The sequence below is a fragment of the Cydia pomonella genome, chromosome 4 (genome assembly GCF_033807575.1).
Source record: "Cydia pomonella isolate Wapato2018A chromosome 4, ilCydPomo1, whole genome shotgun sequence".
Lineage (NCBI taxonomy): Eukaryota > Metazoa > Arthropoda > Insecta > Lepidoptera > Tortricidae > Cydia > Cydia pomonella.
Genome location: NC_084706.1, coordinates 25,581,840 through 25,606,375, shown reverse-complemented (window position 1 = coordinate 25,606,375; position 24,536 = coordinate 25,581,840). Strand labels below are relative to the sequence as shown.

Below are 24,536 nucleotides of genomic sequence, written 5' to 3'. Positions count from 1 at the left end.
AATATTTAGAAACTAAAATTTTCTGGATTAGGCCTAGTTTCAGAGATCATTAAATGTTTTTCGAAATCATTCTTTCGCCATAATTCGGTACAAAACACATCTTTGACTGCGGTATTGCCACTTTGAGGTCTAGTCTGGACATACCTATTGATTGACATGGAAAAATTTAAAAAAATGTATTCGAGAGGCTACCCCCAAATAAAGAAAAACTTTTTTGTTAATTTTAGGTTATATGTTTATCAATAAAAATTACGTTTTATGGTATTCAAAAAAGGGGAAAAAAACCTTTTTTTTTGTCGAATTTCACAAAAAGTCATATAACATTTTTTGCTTCTGTTGCCATCAGGAATGCACCGTTAAAATCTCTCGCAATGCTCACGGGCACCTTATATTATGCTGTAGCGATGGACATCAAATCCGCTATCTCCCGAAATGGAATTTCATAGAAAATGTACCGTTATTTCGCTTGGATCGCAAATCTATTCTTCCTTCTTATGTTCGAATATTGAACCGGGGGCCCATTTCTTGAACGGAATACTAATAAGTCTAATATTATTAGTATATACATAATATATAGTCCTCATCGTTTTCGATGACGGCGACCCCAAATAAACACATTATGGACGTTGTCTAGCATGAGCCCTAATGTGGCTGGCCAGGCCGAACTTGCTCTTAAATACTCTATTGCACGCGTGACAATAAAGTTGGCCAGCTGCGTTGAACGTGTACGTGTAATATTATTAGTATATTGTTAGTTTAGACTAATAATATTAGTCCACGAACTGTTAAGAAGTATGAGTTACCATTACAACGGTATTAGTACCGTTTGAGTAATGGGCCCCTGGAGTTTAGAGTGAGAGGGTCTAAATATATTTGTGTTTCGCGAGACTTGTTCTGAGGGAAATACCGACTGTCACACAAAGGTAGAAAAACAAATGTATACAAAAAACATCTCTCAAGCACAGACAAATTGTACAACTATCCCGCTCATTTTCTTCTATTTCTATTTGGTTTCGCTCTGACGGTGTCCGGTTTCTTATCTGTAGATAATTCTTGTTGCAATTTCTTGAGCATCTGTGGTGTTATTAGACCCTGGAATAAAGAAGGTAAATTGGTAATTGGCTACTTGACAGGTTTTTGTAAATAATGTCAATCGATCTAGATTTTCCTGAGGATCAAGTGTCTATATAGGACTCATGGTATTTGAGCAACACAAAGGTCAGAAATGAGAGCTAAAGTCTGACGCTCGCACTCGACGATTGAAACGCCTCTAACATGATACGTCACATTACATTAGTCTGTCCAAGATCAAGAAAATTCTTATTTAGACCCTGAAATATTGTGTTTATGTATATAGTTGTTATACAATTTATTTTTTAATAAAATGTAAGGAATCGAATGCATTAACTTTTTCCTTTTTGAAAGGTAAATAAAAATGAGACTTAGGAGCCTTGTATTTTTTGTATAATCTCAATATGTCTTTTTAAATTCTACTTTTTATAATGGATGGCTCATTTTCTATCCATTTAGCTAAATTTTGTTATAATATTCAACATAATTCAAGTACCCAATTAATAAGTATGGAAGTGTAACCAAAGCGGCTTTTTAATCTACACACATCGTCATAAAGCCTCTATGATGCTTTCAAAAACTGAAAATTACGGCCAGCATAGAGATAACCTGTTTTATTAGAATAATGTTTTATCTGTAAAAATGTTATAATTGGTAACTGCACCTAATTAGACATTATGTAGAAACACAGAAACTTAAAATTTGGATCTTTTCAAATCGAGATTGAATAGACACCTTTTAGGCCAACGTGTTCCATCGCCTTCGCTTACCATGACTGAAATTGTGTTTAAATGCTTGCCCTTTCCTTGCAAAAAAAAATATAATTTTACTAACCTTGGAGACGAGCATTTCTGAGAGTTTCCCCTTGGTCTCGTCTCTCGTGTGCGTTCTCGGCTTTCTATGTCTCGCGTGTGCGGCGTCCACACTGTCTTCTCGAAGCACTTGCTCGGAGTTCCTTAGTAACCTGCGATAGGTAACAGTTAAAACAGACCAGACAGGGACAGACCATTCATCATACAAAAGAAAATTACAAGAAAAATGGCACGGGTGGCACCAGCTCGTCAGTTATTTATGGACTTCCATTTTCTAACGCTACCTTCATTGTTGATTCTAGAGGTAGTTAAATATGTTAGGCTAAATTTAGAAAGTTTCCGAGGAACATATGGACCAGCAACCGCTTCCAGGACCAGAGGCGACATGACCTACAATGTCAAATCCAATATTATGACAGCTAATTTTTTTCGTGATGAATGACAATGGCATTTCACGTATTGTGCCGTAGAATTGGTAAATTCACAACATTTTTAAAATTCTTTTGTATTTTTTGTAATAAGCCATATTAAATTTATATTAATATATTGCAGAGTTCCGGAAGCAAAATACTCCCAAATCATATGTAAAATTTCAGGTTTTATATAAATGAAATGTTGTCAATTAATACAAATAAACGAATATGAATATGAACGGTGCTACTTCGGTGACGAAGTTAGTGACAATTTAGTAATGAATAATATTGATAAAAATATCCTATATACCTGGTAATTTGGAAAATGCCCTGCTGAATGATGGCGTCCAGTTCAGTCTCCATTTCTCTGACCAGCTTCACGTCGGGGAACATGTCTGGGAACCGGTAACTGAGAAAAAAAAAATGTAAATAATATATTGTTTTAATAATTGGTACATTGGCAGGAGGCAAGTGCCAATTAATACACATTCAAAAGAGAGATATGGGTATGGTAGGGCACAGCACAGCGGATGTCATTCCAGATCTAGAGCAGAGCCCAACTGGGGAAGTACCTCCACCTTACAGAAAACCGCAGCCAAATAACACTAGACCCTACTCATAGTGTTGTATTCCTGCCGGTGAGTAAGGTTGCCAGAGCTCAACAGGGTGCGGAGTGTTAGGGCTGGCAACGCGCATGTAATACTCTGAAGTTACAGGCGTACACAGGCTACGGAGACTGCTTACCATCAGGCGGGCCGTATGCTTGTTTACCACCGCCGTAGTAAAAAAAAAAAACATTTGTTATATACGTTAATATTTATGGGATATTTTTAGACGCTTTTACGCCGGCCGCTTGACTTCCACTTCGTACTTTTATTAATTTAATTAATGAATATTGTCTTGTACAATAAATTTTCACTTCGATTGAGCTGAGCACGTTTTATTTATAATTTTATAATATTTTGCACAAGTCTTCTTAAAGTGAAATCAAGTTTTGATTTTAATGGGGTTGGCCGGTCGAAGTATTATACAGATGGCGCCATCATAGCTTGCCCTGTCAATCCCTAGAATTGTGTCAAATTCTTGTTTTTTTTTGGAATTTTGTGACCTGGATTCCAGTACTTTAAGCCAAATCTCATAGAACAAAACTAGAGACAGGGGCAAGCTATGATGGCGCCATCTATGCAAACCTTTGACAGTTGCCAACCCCATTGTAAAACCTTAATGTTCACCAAATCCAATTTGAAATTAGACTTGCATAGACTATACTTTGTATCTTTCGGTATTTAAATAAAAATAAACAAAATCTAACCTCAATTGGCCAGTTGAGGGTAGATGAAAACATTACATGATCAAATATTAACCAGTAAATGTTTTAACTACCCGAAAATATACAAATTAAATAAATTTTTAACAGGCAGAAACGTCTGCGAACGATGCTATTAAGCTTAGAATAAATTTAAAAATGGAAAAACTACTGTCTTGGATGAGACTTGAACGCACGACCTCTAGATCGATACTCCAGCGCTCTGCCATCTGAGCCACCAAGACCTCATCCATAGGCCGCAAATTTTCCACCATATGGGTCCCTAGCGACATCTACCGTAAGAACATTAACTTCTTAGACGGCTACCGGAGTTCCAAGTCATATTGGAAATTCACCAGTAACGATGTGCTACCCATACTAAATTAATTTAAACTGCGATTTTTTTTCCCACTTTTTAATTTATTCTAAGCTTAATGTACAAATTGTTTGTCTACTTTTATTTATATACCTAAAGATACAGAGTATAGAGCTAGAGGATTTTCAGCTGGTGATCGTTGCTCATAAATATCTGAACACTTACCTCAGCCAGAGATAAAGTTCAAGTACGTCAAACACAGCCTCGAGATGAACCAAGTCCATAATAGTCTTCGGTGCCGGTAGGGGCCAGTCAACTGTGTTGGACATCCAGTTCTTCGTGATTGGCTCGTTTCGGCTGTACTGGCGGACCATCTGTCATAAAAGGAGCAGTTTTAGACTTTTATCGCGAATAATTTAAATTAAGAAGTCACCTCCAATTATTAAATTTTAAATATCCCACTACACGTATTTTAATGGGGACTTACGTGAATTAAAAAGTTTAAAAGATGATTCACGCTAGACCGACCCGGGCCCGGACCGAGGCGTCCAACACGTCATTTTCTATGACGGCTGATCGGTGATCACGTGGTTCTTTCCATAGAAAACACAGCGCCGGAAGCTCCGGCCTGGCCCCGGCCCGGTATAGCGTGAGTCATTCTTTACGCGACATGTTACATTTCGCCGTATGCATCGATTAAGCACCACGAAGAGTTCTAGATAAAGCATTTCATTATGGGGCGAAACATATCAAGCCATTTTCTTTACTAAGCTAAAACCCTCCCCATTTTGGAACCCCAATTTGGTGTAAAATGGTTTCGTATGTCTGGCTGTTCTCCTCCTTCTATAATGACATGTACCTAATATTTGGATCCATTCGGTATTTGGATTTTTTTTAATGGCCTAGCCATGAAATATCTCTACAGTTCAGAGATACCAGTATATAGTGAAGTAATTGTACCTTGAGGAACGTGGCACACACAAAAGCGGCGTGGCGCGCAACAAAACACATAGCGCGCTCGCAGCGGCAACGGGACGTGTTGGATCATCTCTGCTAGAAACTTGAAGGCTTCTGTGTGGCACATGAAGTATAGTAAGTCGTGTGACTGACCTTTAGGAACGTGGCACACACAAAAGGCAGTTTGTTGTTAATGGGTGCGCAACAAAACACATAGCGCGCTCGCAGCGGCAACGGGACGTGTTGGATCATCTCTGCTAGAAACTTGAAGGCTTCTGTGTGGCACATGAAGTATAGTAAGTCGTGTGACTGACCTTTAGGAACGTGGCACACACAAAAGGCAGTTTGTTGTTAATGGGCGCGCAACAAAACACATAGCGCGCTCGCAGCGGCAACGGGACGTGTTGGATCATCTCTGCTAGAAACTTGAAGGCTTCTGTGTGGCACATGAAGTATAGTAAGTCGTGTGACTGACCTTTAGGAACGTGGCACACACAAAAGGCAGTTTGTTGTTAATGGGCGCGCAACAAAACACATAGCGCGCTCGCAGCGGCAACGGGACGTGTTGGATCATCTCCGCTAGAAACTTGAATGCTTCTGTGTGGCACATGAAGTATAGTAAGTCGTGTGACTGACCTTTAGGAACGTGGCACACACAAAAGGCAGTTTGTTGTTAATGGGCGCGCAACAAAACACATAGCGCGCTCGCAGCGGCAACGGGACGTGTTGGATCATCTCCGCTAGAAACTTGAATGCTTCAGTGTTGCACATGAAATATAGTGAGTCGTCGACGGTGCAGAGGTGGACGAATATGTCCTGCGAACAAGGTTACAATAATTCTAAGCTTAAAATCATACGTTACGTTAATACCCAACCAAAAATGCGAGTAAGTTATCGTATCGTATATTCACTCATATATTCATATATTAATTAGGCTAGAACACAAATCAAATAGCATATATATATATATAATAATATAATAATAATTCAGCCTATATACGTCCCACTGCTGGGCACAGGCCTCCTCTCATGCGCGAGAGGGCTCGGGCTATAGTCCCCACGCTAGCCCAATGCGGATTGGGGACTTCACATACACCTTTGAATTTCTTCGCAGATGCATGCAGGTTTCCTCACGATGTTTTCCTTCACCGAAAAGCTAGTGGTAAATATCAAATGATATTTCGTACATAAGTTCCGAAAAACTCATTGGTACGAGCCAGGATTTGAACCCGCGACCTCCGGATTGAAAGTCGGACGTCATATCCACTCGGCCACCACCGCTATATATTATATATATATATATATATATATATATATATATATATATATAATAAATATAGCTATAAATCTTTCATGTACTTATGGAATATTTCCCTACTACTAAGTAAAAAGACTGTATGTTATGGAGGAGCAGGGCATCCTGATACAGGTTCATTCACCTAAAAGGAAGCTCCAACCACTTATGTCAAATTGTAAACCTTTACTTTATAAGGAAAATAAATATTTTTTCATTTTTTCATTTTCATTTTTTTTCAAGTTATATCAGCAGCACAGCCGCAATGGTTTATGTGGGAGCTATGGCGAAGGCCGAAGGCCGCGCTCCGAGCAGGGCCGCGGAGATGCGAAGCCGAAGGCTGAGCTGCGGGAGGTTAGTGCTCAAATATAGGACAAGTACCTAAAAAGTGTCTAGATGCGAAGGCCGAGCTCCGCGTTGGGCCGAAAGCCGGAAGCGTCCAGGAGAGATGCGTCTACATGCAAGGCCGAAGGCTAAGCTGCGTGAGGTGAATGCTCAAATACAAGACAATAGTACAAGTGTCTAAAGGGTATAAGGGGTCTGACCATAATATTAAAATAACGGTAGGTGTAATCCAAATACATTTATTTGGCACAATGAATATAACCACTTTCAATCTAACTAACCACACGACAGTAGGTACACTTAGACAAGCATTATATTGTCTCGAGTTCTAAGTTCTAACAAATCAAAACGTACTGACCTGCTCACAATACAATCAACGTAACCACTCGTAATATTGATCGACGGTTATCGTTTGAATTTCACCTCCGGAATGATCGTTCAATATTCAAGATCGAGAGATCGATCACGTGACCCTTCGTGTTCGATCGTTACAAATACTTTTAATAGTATACTTAGCTTATTTTAATCTAGAAAAATGTATTATAATGACAAAATTACAAATAAAATAAACAGTATCCTTACAATGGGAAGGCCGAATTTCGCGTAGGGCCGAAAGCCGGAATCGTCCGTACTTGCGAGGCCAGAGGCCGAGCTGCAAGAGACTAGTGGTCCAATACAAAAAAATAGTACAAGTGTCTAAATAATTAATAAATCAAGTCTAATAAAGTGTCGAAACGGTTTGCCTCCTCTTTTCTGGTACGGACGGCTAAAGAATGGAATGCGCTCCCGCCATCTGTTTTCCCTGATAAATATGACCTCGGTCTCTTTATAAGAGTGAATAGGCTACTACTGAACCGGTGAGATCCATCTGAGGCCCTGTCTTCACTTTCCATCAGGTGTGACTAGGGCCAATCGTAATAATAATAAAAAATGCGAAGGCCGAACTCACCATGAGACTGCTAAGGCTGGCGTGAGGTAGATGGTACGCGTATAATTCCATCTGTTCAGAGGTGGGATGGAGGCCGGCTTGGCTGACCGGTTCTGGAGGTTTGCTGAGTAACTCCTTAAGTGTTGGCAGGTCTTCCGGCTTGTATGTGGTGACGTATCCGGTCTCCCAGGCGCTGCCGTATCGACCGGCGCGACCTTTTCCGGAATACATAAAAATACATTTTCACCACACCAACTGGTAAAGGCCCTCTTGACTGTTCAAAAACTAATGAGAAAGTTGTATTTTATCCACATGTGGGGCAAAGTAATCAGATGCAAATTTTAAGTAGTTTCCTTATGTATGCTGGTAGAATTGACTTTCAAATGATGATTTTGGATGATATATATGATCATTTGGATTTGATTTGGTTTGTTTTTTTTTTGCTATTTCATAGTTATTATTTTCCTCGCGTTGGTGTGGTGAAAAATGTTGTGTTTCACTCGGAGGCAAATTTTGTTTAACCCTCGTGCCTTGACACCCTCGCAGCGCTCAATATTCCACTTCTTGAATCACTCGCTACGCTCGTGGTTCAATTTTGGAATCTTTCACTTGCTCGGGTATCAATATTAGCACGACCGTTTAAACAACAACTTTGCCCCCTTGTAAAACAAATAACTATTTTTTGCAAAATAAGTCAATCTTAGAAGCTCAAAACCCCTTTGCGCTCGATTACATTCAAATTTGACAAAATGGCAACTGACAAGATACTAAATTATATTAAAAATTAACTAGTCCAAAAGACCTGCACATATTGGGACCTGTTGATTACGGAATTAAAAATATTCTTACCTGCGATTTGTAAAGCCTGTGATATACTTATGACATCCATTTCTTTGTCGCCGTCTACGTTTATTACCGGTTTTATTAGCGAGTAGAAAATTATCCTTCTAATACTCCTAAAAAGAGAAAAATAGATAAATGCAAATAAGAAGGGAATAGGATTGTTTCCATCTACAAATCTTAGGGCAGAATTGTATCCCAATAAATTCTTTTGGACTATAAGAACATGTTAAACTACTTTTAGGGAACCTGTAATGACCATATTTTTGTAAATATTGAATTTAAAATATCTTTTGGCACACGTCACGTGACCAAACTCGAAACGTCTTTGAAGATTCTAATGACGTCACAACTCTCCGATTGACACTGTTGACAGTTAGGCGATAAACAACAAATGACAAATGTCAGTTCGTATCTTCTACGTGTGTATGTAGTTATGTGTCAAACCGTAAACTGTGACGTCACACAATTTTCAAAGAGCGTTTTGGGCGCGAAAGCATCTGTCAAAATATATTTTGTTAGTTTAACATATTTAAAGCCGTTTTTAGTATAAAAGTTGAATTTTAGGGCAACTTTTAGTTAATATAGAACGTAATAAGAAGCGTTTCAAAAAATTGGAAACAACCCTATTATTATTGGGGGGACTTCAAAGTTTAAAAAACTGCTCGTGCTGCCCTGTTCTCGCGTTTTATATTAGTGAATTATAATACTCACTATTAATGTATATTTTTTTAGGTTACGTTTAGTTTACGTATGTGTGTAAAACCTGAATCTGATGTATGTTTTTTGTTGTCGGAATAAATAATTCTTCTTCGCAAAAAAATCTGTTCTAAAAGGTACAAGATGAACGCGCATGTAACTCCTCTGGAGTTGCAGGCGTACATAGGCTTACAGGATAAAAAAAACTTACAAGTTGATCCCAAGTTCTATAGCGTCCGTGGCCAAAATGAAACTGTCCGTGTCATTGTCAGTGGACCTTATTACAAAAGGCATAAGGCCCACCAATAGACAGAAGAGTGATATTGTTTTTTATCTAAGTAATTGAATTATTTACAATCACGTATTTAGTCGTCATCTCCTCCAGTCCTTACATGACGACCCTGCCATCATCATAGGGGGATAGATATGTTCTAAGCAGTACTTACAAGTTGATCCCAAGTCCTATAGCGTCCGTGGCCACCATGATTTTACATGAGCTGTCCGGGTCGTTGTATCTACGTGTTGGATTATTTACCATCAGGTATTTAGGGGTCACCTCCTCCAGTCCTTACATGACGGCCCTGCCATCGTCAAGGGTTACTTAAAGGGTTATAAATATGTTTTTAAAGGTACTTACAAGTTGATCCCAAGTCCTATAGCATCCGTGGCCACCATGACTTTACATGAGCTGTCCGGGTCGTTGAACTTATTGGCTTGGGCTAGCTTAGTGCCGGGGGGTAAGCTTCCGTATATAACTGCAACTTCATGGCCCCTGAAAGAAGTTGTCATATCTCAAACTTAGGTTCATTTTCATTGAGTTGAATCAAGATAAATTAGCAGCGGTTTTGATAGGCTATAGTCTGTATCTTTAGGTATTTAAAAAAAGGTAAACAAAATCTACCCTCAAATGGCTCCTTAAGGCAGTTGAGGGTAGATGAAAACATTACATGATCAAATAAAGTAGGTTTAAATTCAGGTCGTTCAGTGACAGATCAAGGCGGTTTTGTATTTGGTTGGTTAATCAATAAATATTAAAACTACCCGAAAATGTACAAATTGTTTGTTTACCTTTTTTTAAATACCTAAAGATACAGACTATAGACGGTGCACGGGTTTATTTTAAACGTCAAACTTCTATAAAATTATGACGTTTACTTGACACTTGCCCCAGACGATGCAAGTGTCAAGTAAATGTCATAATTTCATAGAATTTTGACGTTTTAAATAACACTTGCACTGTCTGGGCTATCAAAATCGCTGCCAACTTAACTTGGTCTGGCTCTATAAACTTTTACAGTAAATATAAAACTGTTTTATATCTCCTAAAACTATTTTATTACTGCGAAAATAAATTATTTTAGATATACGGATAAAAAATAAAACAGATAAATACTTTGCTGCTGGCATAAAATATTGACACTATTTTATGTTACTTCGCATAGAGTCGAACCAAACTCACTTAGCAAGGCTTTGCAATAATATATATATATATATATATATATATATATATATATATATATATATATATATAATGTATGTATTAATATATGTATGTTTATTTGTATTAAGTATATGTGTAAGTTTATCAATATATAGTTTATATTCATATATAGTCTCGGTTACAAATTCATTTACTTTAAAAGACACTGCACCTACTTAATCTTTCTGGTTTAACCCATTGGTTGACTGGTAGAGAATGCCTTAAGGCATTAAGTCCGCCATGTGTACCTTCATGTATTGTGCAATAAAGATTAAATAAATAAATAAATAAATAACAAAGTGAGGCCATGCCATCATTAATGACAGATTTCTGATACAATACAATACAGATCCTCTTTATTGCACAACATCATATGTAATTAGACTTAGGACTTTTGGTACCATCCCGTGGTTCTAGAATCTATGCAGTGGCAAAACAATTTTTTTTTAAGTCAAAGTAAATATTACATGTAAAAATTAAATTAACTCTGGTAAACTAAATAAACGGTTGGAGTATTTGGTAGGGGGTCGGTTTTGAGACAAAATTTTTGATGTTTTTTTTTTTTTTTTACCATCGTAAAGAATGTGTTTAATAAGAGTGTTATGTTATTTTCACTTCTATTCTCCGATCAATATTTATTTTATTTTATTTTTATTTTATTTTATTCGGAAAACCAACAGCTTAATAAACTAAAACTAGGTTAACATAAATATGTATCAGGGAAGCCAATTACAGGTTTCCACAGACAGGATACAAAGGTAGTCATATTACAGGTTAGCACAAAATTAAAGACTTTACAAACGCCAAAACATGCTATGAGAAAAGAAAGAAGTAATTTGTTTCTTATTTAAATCAATAATTAAAATTAAACCTATGCTAATCTTCTGCAGGCAGGGGAGCAAAGAAACTAGATGCCATGAGGTTTTTAATTGTAGCAGGTTTCATTAGATGTAAATCCAGTTGATCGATCGATCGATTTACCGAGATATACTGAAAGAACCCCAATATTTTATTAAGTATTGATCGGAAAAAAATGTGTTTACATAAGTATGTTTGTATCTAACAAAACATACTTATGTAAACACATTATTTACGATAGTAAAAGAAAAAACAACAAAAATGGTGTGTTTCAGAAACGATCCTCCTACACCATACCCCAATCGTTTATTCTGTTTATAGTTGTTAGCTTTGTAGCTGGCCCGCAACGGCTTATCCTTTGTCTATTGTTAACTAAAACCGCGCCTGCCACTAACCAGCAAAAAAAGGGCCGGGTAACTTTAAGCGGTTATTTAATTAGAACTCCTATGGTAACTGAAATAAGATTTAAAATGAACAAATGGAAAAATAATTTAGGATTTCTTGTGTGGTACCTATACGGTTACCGAGTGCTGCCGAGTCGAACGCTACCGATCTAGTCTAAAATGTGACCTCGATATGCGGAACAAAGGCGCGTTATCGGTGTCATATATGTATTTAGGGTAGACTCAACTACTGTATGAAAATAACATGTGGGTAATTATGTAAAAATCAGTTCTGGAATAAACGCCCTATGAACAACGCTGTGTTCCGTTTCTTCATCCCTCAGCAACCCCCGTATACTATATTGGCGACGAGGATGGGATGCATGGAAAAAGCATGGAAGGCAGCCCGAGTACGTCGAGTGGTTGTCATGCGGTATCGGCGCAATCATGGCGCGGCAGGCGAGTTGTGACGTCATACCGGTCGGCAAACAACAATGAGACGCGACCGCCGGGCAACAGCGCGTCACGACCTTTGGGACCCAGGCGCCAGGGCCAGGCACAACGAGATTGGCGCCGTACCGAGCAAGCAGCACCACGTACTTCATCGGGGCCGGAATGTAGTGTTTGTGGTCGGCCGCATGACTCATCGAGTTGTAAATTCGCAAATTATGTTTGTCGCGTGTGCAACCAGCCGGGGCACTTGAAGAAGATGTGTCCCAGGTTACAGATGAGCGTTTGTACATACAAAAATGAAGCACAAGACGAAGCAAGCAGCGATTTCAGCGATGAGGTACATTTCAATGTTTTTAATGTAAACGATATTTACCAGTGTAAACCGTTCATGTTGCCGTTAAAATTAGAGGGAAAATTTGTCGAAATGGAAGTTGATACGGGGAGTGCTATTTCTTGTATAAATGGGGATTTGTACTTTAAATTGTGTTCCCATTTGCCATTACATAATAGTGATATTGTTATGTGTTATTATACCAATGAAAAAAAAGCAACCCATGGGAAAAATCATAGTAAATGTCAGGTTTAAAAATGTATGCAAGCCATTGGAATTGTATGTAGTACATCAAGGCAAAGAACCATTATTAGGGAGGATGTGGCTACGTGAGTTAGGGTTCAAATTGGACGAGTTGTCATGTCATGACGTCGAGGTCACTGCACGGTTTAACTTGAATGAACTTAATTCCAGATACAGTGAAGTATTTGCGGAGGGGCTCGGTCGGTATACGGGTGGCGAGGTGAGCTTGCGAGTGCGCGAGGGTGCGAGGCCCGTGTTCTTGCGCGCGCGACCGCTGGCGTACGCGCTGCGTGAGCCGGTGGAGCGCGCGCTGGACCAGCTGGAGCGCGACGGCGTCATCACGCCGGTGGACTCGTCGGACTGGGCCACGCCGATCGTACCCGTCGTCAAGACGGACGGAACCATTAGGGTATGTGGAGATTTTAAGTCGACACTAAATAAATGCCTTGAGGTAGATCGTTTTCCATTACCTAGAGTAGAGGATTTGTTAACCAAGCTAAATGGGGGGGAAAAGTTTACCAAAATAGACTTGTCCCAGGCATATGCCCAGTTTGTCCTGGATGAGCGCTCTAGAGCCTATACCGTTATCAACACGCACAGAGGGTTGTATAGATATAATAGGTTAATTTACGGGTTGTCATCGAGTCCTGGCATTTTCCAGCGAAAACTGGAGCAGATGTTTGCCGATCTGCCCAGAGTAGGAGTTTTCTTAGACGATGTTATTTTAACCGGGAAGAACGACCAAGAGCACATAGAAACATTGCATAAAGTGCTAGATAGGTTGCAGAAGTTTGGCTTAAAAATTAAAAAAGAAAAATGCAAATTTTTCGCCACGTCAGTCACTTATTTAGGGTATGTGGTGGATAAAGAGGGCATCCATACAAATCCGGACAAAATTAAAGCTATCGAGCAGGTACCTACTCCTACTTGCGTAACAGAGTTGCGTGCGTTTTTAGGTATGGTCATGTATTATGCAAAATTCGTAAAAAATATAAGTTCCAAGTTGGCACCTCTTTATGCGTTGCTAAGAAAGGGAGTAAAGTTTGAATGGTCCGAGCAATGTAGTGAAGCATTTTGCGACGTAAAAAAATTATTAGCTAGTAGCACCGTATTAGTGCACTATTCCTCGGGGTTGCCGGTGGTGCTGACCACAGATGCGAGTAGCGTAGGGGTAGCCGGGGTCATTTCCCATTTGATGCCAGACGGAAGTGAAAGACCGATTGCGTACGCTTCGCGGGTACTAAACGCGGCCGAACGCGGGTATTCCCAAATAGATCGAGAGGCTTTAGCTATTATATTTAGTGTGAAGAAATTCCATCAATATTTGTATGGACGCAAGTTCCTTCTTAAAACAGATCATAAGCCCCTCGTTGCTATTTTCGGCCCCAAGTCGGGTATACCAGTGATGGCAGCTTCGAGAATGCAAAGGTGGGCGGTGATCCTATCGGGATATGACTATGATATACAGTACGTGAGTACCAGTCAAAATGGCGCCGATGCATTGTCGAGGTTGCCGCGCAAGGCAGAGGTTGGGGAGAAACAACCGGAGTGCACTTATATTAATTTTGTTGATGATTTTTTACCTATCACTCACAAACAGGTCTGTGAGGAGATAAAAAAAGATATATTATTGAGCAAAATCGTTTTATACTTACAGTCAGGGTGGCCCTCTCACAACTCACACACCGATTTGCAACCCTATTTTATAAGAAAGAATGAGTTATACTTAGACTCGGGTTGCGTTATGTGGGGTTATAGGATTATTATTCCCCCAGTGTTTAGGGAACAAATCCTTCAGGAACTACATGTAGGACACTTAGGGATAGTAAAAATGAAGGCTGTAGCCCGAAGTTACGTATGGTGGCCCGGTATCGATGCCGACATCGAGGCGTGCTGCGCGGGGTGTCACACGTGCGCAGCGGAGGCGCCGGCGCCCCCGCGCGCGCCTGTTAAGCCGTGGGAGTACCCCGGGGAGGTATGGACGCGGGTGCATGTTGATTTTTTGGGTCCATGGCACGGTAAAACTTTTTTGATTTTAATAGATGCGTCTTCGAAGTGGATAGAGGCTTTCTTAATGACCAGCACTACAGGAGCGGCGGTTTTAAAAGTGCTAAGGGAGATATTTGCACGATTTGGCTTTCCTAAACAGGTAGTTTCCGACAACGGGCCTCCATTTACTAGCCGAGAGGTAGACACCTTCATGCGATATTATGGGATTACTCATACTTTTACACCAGCGTATCACCCGGCATCAAATGGGGCCGCCGAGACGGCTGTTAAGTTATGCAAAAGGGCGCTCAAAAAGGCAGTTAGGGATCAAGTAGACGTGGAAGAAGCTCTTCAGGAATATTTGATGGCGTATAGGAATACTCCTCACAGCACCACTGGACAAACACCGGCCATGCTTCTTCAAAGGCGGGCATTGCGTTGCCGTCTGGACATGTTACGGCCCGGGCGCAGGCTCGAGCAGCGTGTGGAAGCGGCACAAGAACGGCAGGTGCAACAAGCGGGGGGTACCGATAGGGTGTTTCGGATAGGAGACCTTGTGTGGTTTAGGGATTACAGCTCGGGGGAGAAATGGCTTAAAGGGAAGGTGGATACCGTGATAGGTTCTAGGACCGTGTTAGTGGTAAAGGAAAACGATTTATCAACTAAGTTTAAGAGGCATGTAGATCAAATTAGAGCGCGACCACCAGTTTTAGCGTTGGCGTGGCCGAGTCCGATGGACCATCCGGGAATCTCCCAACCACCACCGATACCACCCGGACCGTCGTCAGTGCATAGACCTCGTCGAAATATACCACCGGTCGATCACTACGGTGATCCCCTTTTATATTAGCCACTTACCCATTGTATTAAATAATAAGGGTAAATAAGTTTAGTACCTATACATATAGCATAATTTAAGTGTAAGGGTGTCATATATGTATTTAGGGTAGACTCAACTACTGTATGAAAATAACATGTGGGTAATTATGTAAAAATCAGTTCTGGAATAAACGCCCTATGAACAACGCTGTGTTCCGTTTCTTCATCCCTCAGCAACCCCCGTATACTATAATCGGAGAGCGTACCTACACTGGTTTTTTGAGCGTTGGACTAGCCCGCGCTCAGGTGTCAATTAGAATTATACGCAGGTAGTGGCACACGCGGTTTTAGTTAACAATAGACAAAGGATAAGCCGTTGCGGGCCAGCTACAAAGCTAACAACTATACTAGCATTTATAGTCGTTAATTTGTACCTGAGCTACCTAGTAACCGGCACTCAGTAACCGTATAGGGACCACATAAGAAATCACAAATTATTTTTCCATTTGTTCATTTTGAATCTTATTTCAGTTACCATAGGAGTTCTAATTAAATAACCGCTTAAAGTGACCGGGCCCTTTTTGCAGGTAAGTGGCACGCGCGGTTTTAGTTAACAATAGACAAACGATAAGCCGTTGGGGGCAGCTACAAAACTAACATATACGTATTTTTTAGATATAAATATTCATGTAATTTTGCGACTCCATGGATGGAGTCTAATCATAATACATATAATCATATACAGAGAGACACACGTAATACATAAACACAGAGGTAACAACAGGCGTCCGCTGCAGCAGGCGGGGCAGGCATAGACGGTCTAGAACACAGTTTCAAGGCTTTATCGGCTTGGCTTTTCCTAAGGGTAGTCAAGTACATATGCTACAGAAATAAAGGATACCTGCCTCTAGGACTGACCTCTGTTCTATGGCTCGGCTGACGCTGTAGATGTCGTTTTTGTTGAAACACACTATACAGTCCCCGGGCTTCACGTTGTCGAGCGACGCTAGTGCGCAATCTTCTATTTTAAGCTCTGTTAGTCTTTTATATGTTCGCACCTGAAGTGGGTCAAGTTTTCAATAATTAAAAGAAAGTTGCTTTGCGGAAATCCATATTCATTTAAAGCAAAATTATAGCGCTCTATTAGGTAGATTTTTGGCTTAGTAACGAATTTTGTGTATATTTGTTCTTCAATTATTTATGTGGGAAGGTAATTATAAATTCCTATAGTCATCTCGTGAGGGTTCTTATTACTAATTTGCAAGTTACTTGAGGGTATGGCTATTTTATCTTTATGTCTGAGATTTATTGCACATGTGTGGCGGTCTTTTGCTTCGCTTTTCGGTGAAGGAAAACATCGTGAGGAAACCGGACTAATCCCAACAAGGCCTAGTTTACCCTCTGGGTTGGAAGGTCAGATGGCAGTCGCTTTCGTAAAAACTAGTGCCTACGCCAAATCTTGGGATTAGTTGCCAAGCGGACCCCAGGCTCCCATGAGCCGTGGCAAAATGCCGGGACAACGCCAGGAAGAAGGTGTGGCGGTCTTTTTTTTTTTTGTATATAAACTGAGGTTCTTGCAGACAAATTTACTAGCTTCTGGAATATATGAACAGGGTATTTTTTTAAAGTTTTAAAGTGAGTTCTACAGGTTTCAAAGGTTTTAATATTTGTAAGAATCCTTATGCAGTATTTGCAGTATTAATAATTGGATTATATCTGTGCCATTGCCCCACAAAACATTATATATTGGAGGCATGTTTGGGTAAATGCATAATATGCAGCAACAGCTGTTTTAAAATCTGTGCATTTTAGGGTTCCGTACCCAAAGGGTCAAAACGGGACCCATTACTGAGACTCCGCTGCGTCCGTCCGTCCATCCGTCTGTCACCAGGCTGTATCTCATGAACTGTGATGGTTAGCCATTTGAAATTTCTACAGATATATTTCTGTTGCCGCTATAACAACAAATACTAAAAACAGAATAAAATAAATATTTCTTTCCAATCTCGAGGTTCTTATCCAATCACCGAAGGTTAAGCAACGTCGGGCGGGGTCAGTACTTGGATGGGTGACCTTTTTTATAGATAATATTTTTTTTTTTTTTTTTGCGAAAAATACGCAAGTAAATATAACGTGTTAGTACTGATTGACTAGCAAGTTATTTCGCGGATTCGCGGATCGTATTTAGAGACAAAAATGTCATGTAATTTTTTTTTAATTCGCCTGGTTTCAGAGTTAATACCAATTAAAAATAATCGTATTTTTATTGTGTTTCAGTGCATAACGCCGTTTTGATGGCTAATCGCTACTATGGGATCTAGTCTAGACTGCCTTCTTGATATCAAAGTGACAAGGAACCCTTTGAATGGACAAATTTTATCCATTTTTTTTTTGTTATATTAGTAAAAAAAAAAAAATTTTTTTGCAGCAATTCACTTAAATTAGAATAGGAGTATTTCCTTCTTATGACCTCAGGAATACGTGGTTCATTTTCCGTTTCCTCGCGGGCACCAATATATATATTCCAAATCTCGAGACCCCACCTCGAATGGTTTAATAATTGTCGTGCCTGCTATTATATACGTAAAGCAACTGCTTTATTTGAAAAAAATAAAACTTACCTCTAACTCTTCGCCCGTCGTGTTGCATATCTCTTCGACTAGATTTATCGCGCCGGCTTCGCCACATAAGTGTATTTCGTCCGCCTGTAATCCTGCAATGTTCAATAGATATGTCGTAAAAAAAGAATACCGATTTATAACAGTTTCACGCGGTTATCACGCTGTCATCAGAGCGGCGTGCGGATCAAAACCCAATGTGAAAACGCCTTAGAATAAACCATTAAAATAAAAGAACAATGTAATTTATTTTTCCCAAACATACTCCGAAACGTATGCGTTAATGTCACGAAATGAAGACATGAAGTTGCTTATTTATGGCTCCTTACATTACTTCTTGACCTAGGCCAAGAAGTAATGTTGTCGTCAAGCTCACCATACTTATTAACCTATCGAATGAGCTAATGGTTTTACGGATACTGGAAAGCGATATAATGTAAATGTACTACATACCTATACGAGGCCTGGATGTTAGTGAGATGACGATATGAGTTGTGCTGGTGTCCGACTTTATTACCTACATATAACATGAGTATCACATGATTATCCACCTGGTTTCTTGAGCTTAATAGTCGCCTCCAAACCTCCCCTTATAGCGACCCCATTCCTCACACAAAGTTTACCTTAAGATCATATTAGCCTCACTGGATCACTGTTCACTCTGAGTACTGATAACGTTGGTCATAATATACCAGAGACATATCATTATTCTAATAACACCATAAGAACGTTCTTGACTTGATCTAAAAGCAAGTATCACTGCCGCGTCGATCTGTTCGCACACAACCTCCTTTTTCCTACTGTCGTTCTCATCTACCCTCTCAACTTCCTTCAAAAAATCCCAATAACCTAGAAGCGGTTACTTAAGTTAAACGTGACTACTAGCGCCACGTGACACTCCATGACGTTGGCAAATATTAGCTGGTTCGCAATACGTTCGCGACAAATGTAGGGAGTTAGTATGAAACCTACATTATTGTCTGCTGCTCTAACTTTTTAAATTTGCTCACTAAGATTAAACTGACAAAGGAAATATTACATACAGCCAACGATTTGAATGGAATAAATGATATGATATTTGTATAGTTCTGTACACTGCTATACTTGACAGTGATCATGTGACAAGAACAGAAATATACATACCTAAAATGGCTCTCGTCCATGCCCAGCCGCGGCCTCTGTCTCCTATCATTTGTATTTCGTCAATTATTGCTACTTCATCTGAAAATAATAAATACAAAGGTAAGGATATCTATTCACACACATCTCCTTCCTCGTTTCCTCAATACTGAGGGCATTCTCGACTCGTTATTTTGTCCACCAACGCCGGAAAATTGTGCAGAATGGAGAGCCATTCTGCACATTTAATTCCTACACACATCTACATATAGTCGGTCAAACAAGTTAGTCAGTAGAAGGCGCTAGTTTCAAATTGTCCATGCGATTACCATTCGCGCGTACAATTTTTAAATTTGCCGCTTGATTCTATTGACGGAAATAGCTTGACAGACTATATTTAACTCAGGGGTCTATCAACTATGGTGCGAAGAGCCAAATGTCGCACTATTCGACCCTTTCACTGTTCCTTGGTCCAAAAATTTCGAAAATCCCTGATCTAACTAATTAATTTAATATTTTAACTCTAAACTTTGCATCCAAAAACGATTCAAAGTATGTGCCGTTGGTACTTAATCTGTTTACTAACTCTTCATAGAACTTTAGAAATCATTTTTATTTTTATTTTCAATATTTGTTTCAGCAATTCACAAGTATTAAGTGAGGTCATCTCCACAGTGTGTCTGGATGGTGTTACCTTAGTCTCTATAAGTGTGTCTCAGGTCTCAGGTCTCTGAGGTAGATTCTAGGTCTGATTCTATGAGACTTACAAGTATTATTGAGTGAGGTCATCTCCACAGTGCAGACAGTGTGGCTGAACGGTGTTAGCTCTGTGTCTACCTCTATAAGTGTGTCTGAAGTCTCCAAGGCAGGTTCTAGGTCTGATTCTATGAGACTTACAAGTATTATTGAGTGAGGTTATCTCCAAAGTGTAGGCAGTGTGGCTGGACGGAGTAAGCTCTGTCTCTATCTCTATAAGTGTGTCTGAGATCTCTGAGGGAGATTCTAGATCTGATTCTATGAGACTTACAAGTATTGTTGAGTGAGGTCATCTCCACAGTGCAGGCAGTGTGGCTGGACGGTGTTAGCTCTGTCTCTATCTCTATAAGTGTGTCTGAGATCTCTGAGGTAGATTCTAGATCTGATTCTATGAGACTTACAAGTATTATTGAGTGAGGTCATCTCCAAAGTGTAGGCAGTGTGGCTGGACGGAGTAAGCTCTGTCTCTATCTCTATAAGTGTGTCTGAGATCTCTGAGGTAGATTCTAGATCTGATTCTATGAGACTTACAAGTATTATTGAGTGAGGTCATCTCCACAGTGCAGGCAGTGTGGCTGGACGGTGTTAGCTCTGTCTCTATCTCTATAAGTGTCTCTGAGATCTCTGAGGTAGATTCTGGGTCTAATTCTATGAGACTTACAAGTATTATTGAGTGAGGTCATTTCCACAGTGCAGGCAGTGTGGCTGGACGGTGTTAGCTCTGTCTCTATCTCTATAAGTGGGTCTGAAGCCTCCGAGGTAGATTCTAAGTCTGACTCGATGAGAGAGCTGCTTTGGCTTGCATGCCGTCGCTCCTCACCAGTGATCAGGTCGCAGGGGGTGCCCTGGAGTAATAAAAATAAAGATATATAAAAGGGGTGCCTGAAGTAGGTACTTGTACTAGTTAAAAACCTCTAAAAAAATCGGATAAGTGCGAGTCGGACTCATCTACCGAGGGTTCCGTACTTTTTAGTATTTGTTGTTATAGCGGCAACAGAAATGCATCATCTGTGAAAATTTCAACTGTCTAGATATCACGGTTCATGATATACAGCCTGGTGACAGACGGACAGATGGACGGCAAGACATTGGAGTCTTAGTATTAGGGTCCCGTTTTACCCTTTTTTTGTATGGAACCCAAAAAAACTTGTTTTTGGGGTTTCAAAATGTTAGTCAATATAAGTAATGCAGCATCAGTAGTATCCTCACCCTCTTATTAGACTTATGATATATCTCGGTGGCTAACAGTTTGAGCGGACCACAATAAACGCCAGACTTTGCTTCTAGGAACCTCTCCATGGCGTGGTATGTCTTTCCGGAGTTAGTTGGTCCAGCGTGGAATACTATCTTTCTGTTCATACTCCTTGCTTGAGGGTACCTGAACAAAGTTCATAAAGACGGAAATATGAACATATATTAGTAATGAAGATACAGTGTAAACTCCATATAAAGAATGAATGATTTAGTTGTGAACTCTTGTAGTGTGAATCAATTTAAAAACAATCTTGACAAACTATCGAAATAGTGAAATCGTGAAGTGAACTCTGATTTAGACGTACCAGCATCAGCTGCCTGCCTAAAACTAAATAATAAATAATAATAACCCCCGAGAGTCGGTCTGGCCCTTCTCTCCGGCTTGCCTTGATTGGCCGGCTGGAGTGAACACTGAGCAGGGGCCGCAGGACTCTCACCTCTGGCTTGCCTTTACCGGCCGTCCAGAATGGGGTGTCAGAGCTATATGCTCGCAGGGTGGAAGTGAAATTTGCATAAGACGCGAGTTGGCACAGTCGCTGCTTACAGCCACTGGGTAGAAAGCGGCGTACACCTCTCCACACCCTGAGCTGCTCACGCAATGTTGTCCCCTTGTCGCTCCGTACGAGCGGCCGTTTTCGGGGACCCATATTGTGAGTTGGCAAGTCACCACCTGCCCATTTTGTCGTGTTTTTAAAAACATGATCAGGGCAGGTGCCATAGTATTTTCCATAGTCCCGTTACCAGTCCACTTGCAACTCAACCCAATAGCCCAGTTTATTTTGGTACCTTTTTTTTTACAATACTCCTAGACTAACCGGGGCTTATCCTTGGGTGCACTGCTCTAGTGTGAACAGGCATAATCGTCGGTTGGTGTCACGTTACATTTAGAGTAAATTGTCTTATTACAAGGGGCTCTACGTGTTGGTTTCGGCCCCACGCACGCCTTCCAAATGTCCGGGACCCCATGGTCCCGAGAATTTGTAAAAGACAGACATAATAATAATAATCAGCCTGCCGGCCAGAGTGGAGTCGTATATAAGCTCTAGGGGTGGAAGTGAAAAATTGAGAGACGTGAGTTGGCACAGTGGCTGCTCACTGGGTAGAAAACGGCGTACACCTCTCAACACCCCTGAGCTGCTCACACCGTGTTGCCCTTGAGCCATCCTAGATGTCGCTTTTTGTGGGGGCGAGTCACCACGGAAATAAAATTGAATACCTTTATTACTTCTCTCGTTTCGGAGGCCAAGATTCTTTTTGGATCGCTGAGCCAAAGCAGTTAGTTAGTTAGTTTTATTAGGCAGGCGTCCGGTTTTTTAACCCATAGCCCAGTATTTAGTCCATCGCTTTCACCCAATAGCCCAGTTCATTTTAGATTCCACCAACTCTCAAATAATCCTTACACCCTGGTGGGTGCTGCCTCTGCGTGCGTCCCATGACACGGGCAAGGGCAACATCCACTCGGTGTACCCCTTACATTTCATTAAAGTGTCAAAATGGCCTCTACGTGTTGGCTTCGGCTCCGCGCATGCCTCCCAAAGGTCCGGAACACCAATGATTCCGTGATGGGAAAGACATACAAATAATAATAATAAGGTCACTAAATATAACAATTCACTTTATAACGTCAACATTTGTTGGCTATATTTGGTTTAGTATTCATTTCATAACAAAAACAAAACTATAGTGTCTAAAAACGTCCGGTCCCTTGAATTTGAGTGTCGCTATGTAGAGTTGTAATACTAATTTATTTTCATTGTGTATGTGATTGCTAAGGACTGTTTTTTTTTGAGTGATGAATAAAATTCTTCATTTAATTAAACCATAATAAATCTAACACTACTTTTTGAAAATAGAATAGTAATAACTTAATAAGCATAGCAAGACATTTAAAAGTGACACTTTTATATCTTTACTAGCTGTTGACTGTAACTATAACTCTGTATCTTTAGGTATTTAAATAAAAGTAAACAAACAATTTGTAAATTTTCAGGTATTTACAACATTTATTGGTTAACCATTCAAATACATAACCGCCTGGACATGTCACTGAACGACCTGACTTTAACCTACATTATTTGATCATATAATGTTTTCATCTACCCCCAACTAGCTTAAGGAGACATTTGAGGGTAGATTTTGTTTGCTTTTATTTAAATGCCTAAAGATACAGAGTATACTTACCAGTTTGCTGGAGTTCTTAAATCAGATATTTTCTTCAAATCATCTAAACAGTCTAAATGTGGGAAGGCTAATCTAGCATGGCGGAGAAAATAGGGGAACAAGTCATCTACATGCCCAGCACCTGAAAAATAAATAATAATAGATATTATAGGATATTATCACACAAATTAATTAAGCCCCACAAGCCCCTCACCCCACATTTAATTGACTAAGCCCCACACTAAGCTCAATAAGGCTTGTATTGTGGGTACTTAGACCACAATATATATAATATATAAATACTTAAATACATAGAAAACACCCATGACTCAGAAATAAATATTTATGCTCATCACACAAATAAATGCCCTTACCGGGATTTAAACCCAGGACCATTGGCTTCATAGGCAGGGTCACTACCGACTAGACCAGACTGGTCGTCAAAATATGCAACAATATCGACAGACTTTTCATTCAACAATCAACTGAAATGTCTTTTTACTCTTATTAGATTTTACCTTGAATTATATCACTTATAGTTATGTGTAAATCAGGCGGCAGATCATGTTCTAAACAATGTCTTCTAAAGGACAGGAATGCCTGATGCAATAACTGGTCATCCAAGCCATTCTCAGACGCTAAAACGCGTATTTCTGGCTTTTGATAAAACCGGTTCAAAATCTTTAGTAAATCTTGTTTTTTCAATCGTCCTGTGAACTCCTCGCCTATGTTCATGTCATCAGGATTCGGCTTCACCGGTACAGGCACAAATAAAGCTGAAGGTCCGCCGCGGTCGTGTTTCTTAGTCCTCTTAAAAACATAACCTATACACCCCAACTTCCCTTTACGAGTACATAACACATTTGTTCTTATAAATGGAGAAACACAAGGCTGCACCTTTTCTGTACAATAAAGAGCCAATATTCTTGTGAAGCCTTTATACATAATGAATACAACAAAAATAATTTGACTAAGAATTTAATGCAATATCTTTCACATTGCTGATTATGGTTTGAAGAAATGTCAATATTGTGTCAATGTCAATGGTCATCTGTCAAATAAAACTATTCCGATTAAAGAAAAAAACACTAT

At 39.9% G+C, this 24,536-nt stretch overlaps 1 protein-coding gene across 1 annotated transcript; it reads right to left on the bottom strand.

The window, feature by feature from the left end:
* Nucleotides 1–570: 570 nt before the first annotated feature.
* Nucleotides 571–24,525, bottom strand: LOC133517354 (ATP-dependent RNA helicase SUV3 homolog, mitochondrial-like). The gene is made up of 15 exons (XM_061850650.1): nucleotides 23,963–24,525; nucleotides 23,466–23,586; nucleotides 21,240–21,408; nucleotides 20,692–20,875; nucleotides 19,299–19,376; nucleotides 18,159–18,250; nucleotides 16,456–16,595; nucleotides 9,619–9,753; nucleotides 8,292–8,398; nucleotides 7,464–7,657; nucleotides 5,512–5,691; nucleotides 4,144–4,292; nucleotides 2,607–2,705; nucleotides 1,906–2,035; nucleotides 571–1,092 (listed from the first exon to the last, which is right to left on the bottom strand). Exons 1-15 carry the CDS (start codon nucleotides 24,387–24,389, stop codon nucleotides 988–990), a joined length of 2,310 nt encoding a protein of 769 aa, XP_061706634.1. The 5' UTR covers nucleotides 24,390–24,525; the 3' UTR covers nucleotides 571–987.
* Between the last annotated feature and the right edge of the window lie 11 nt (nucleotides 24,526–24,536).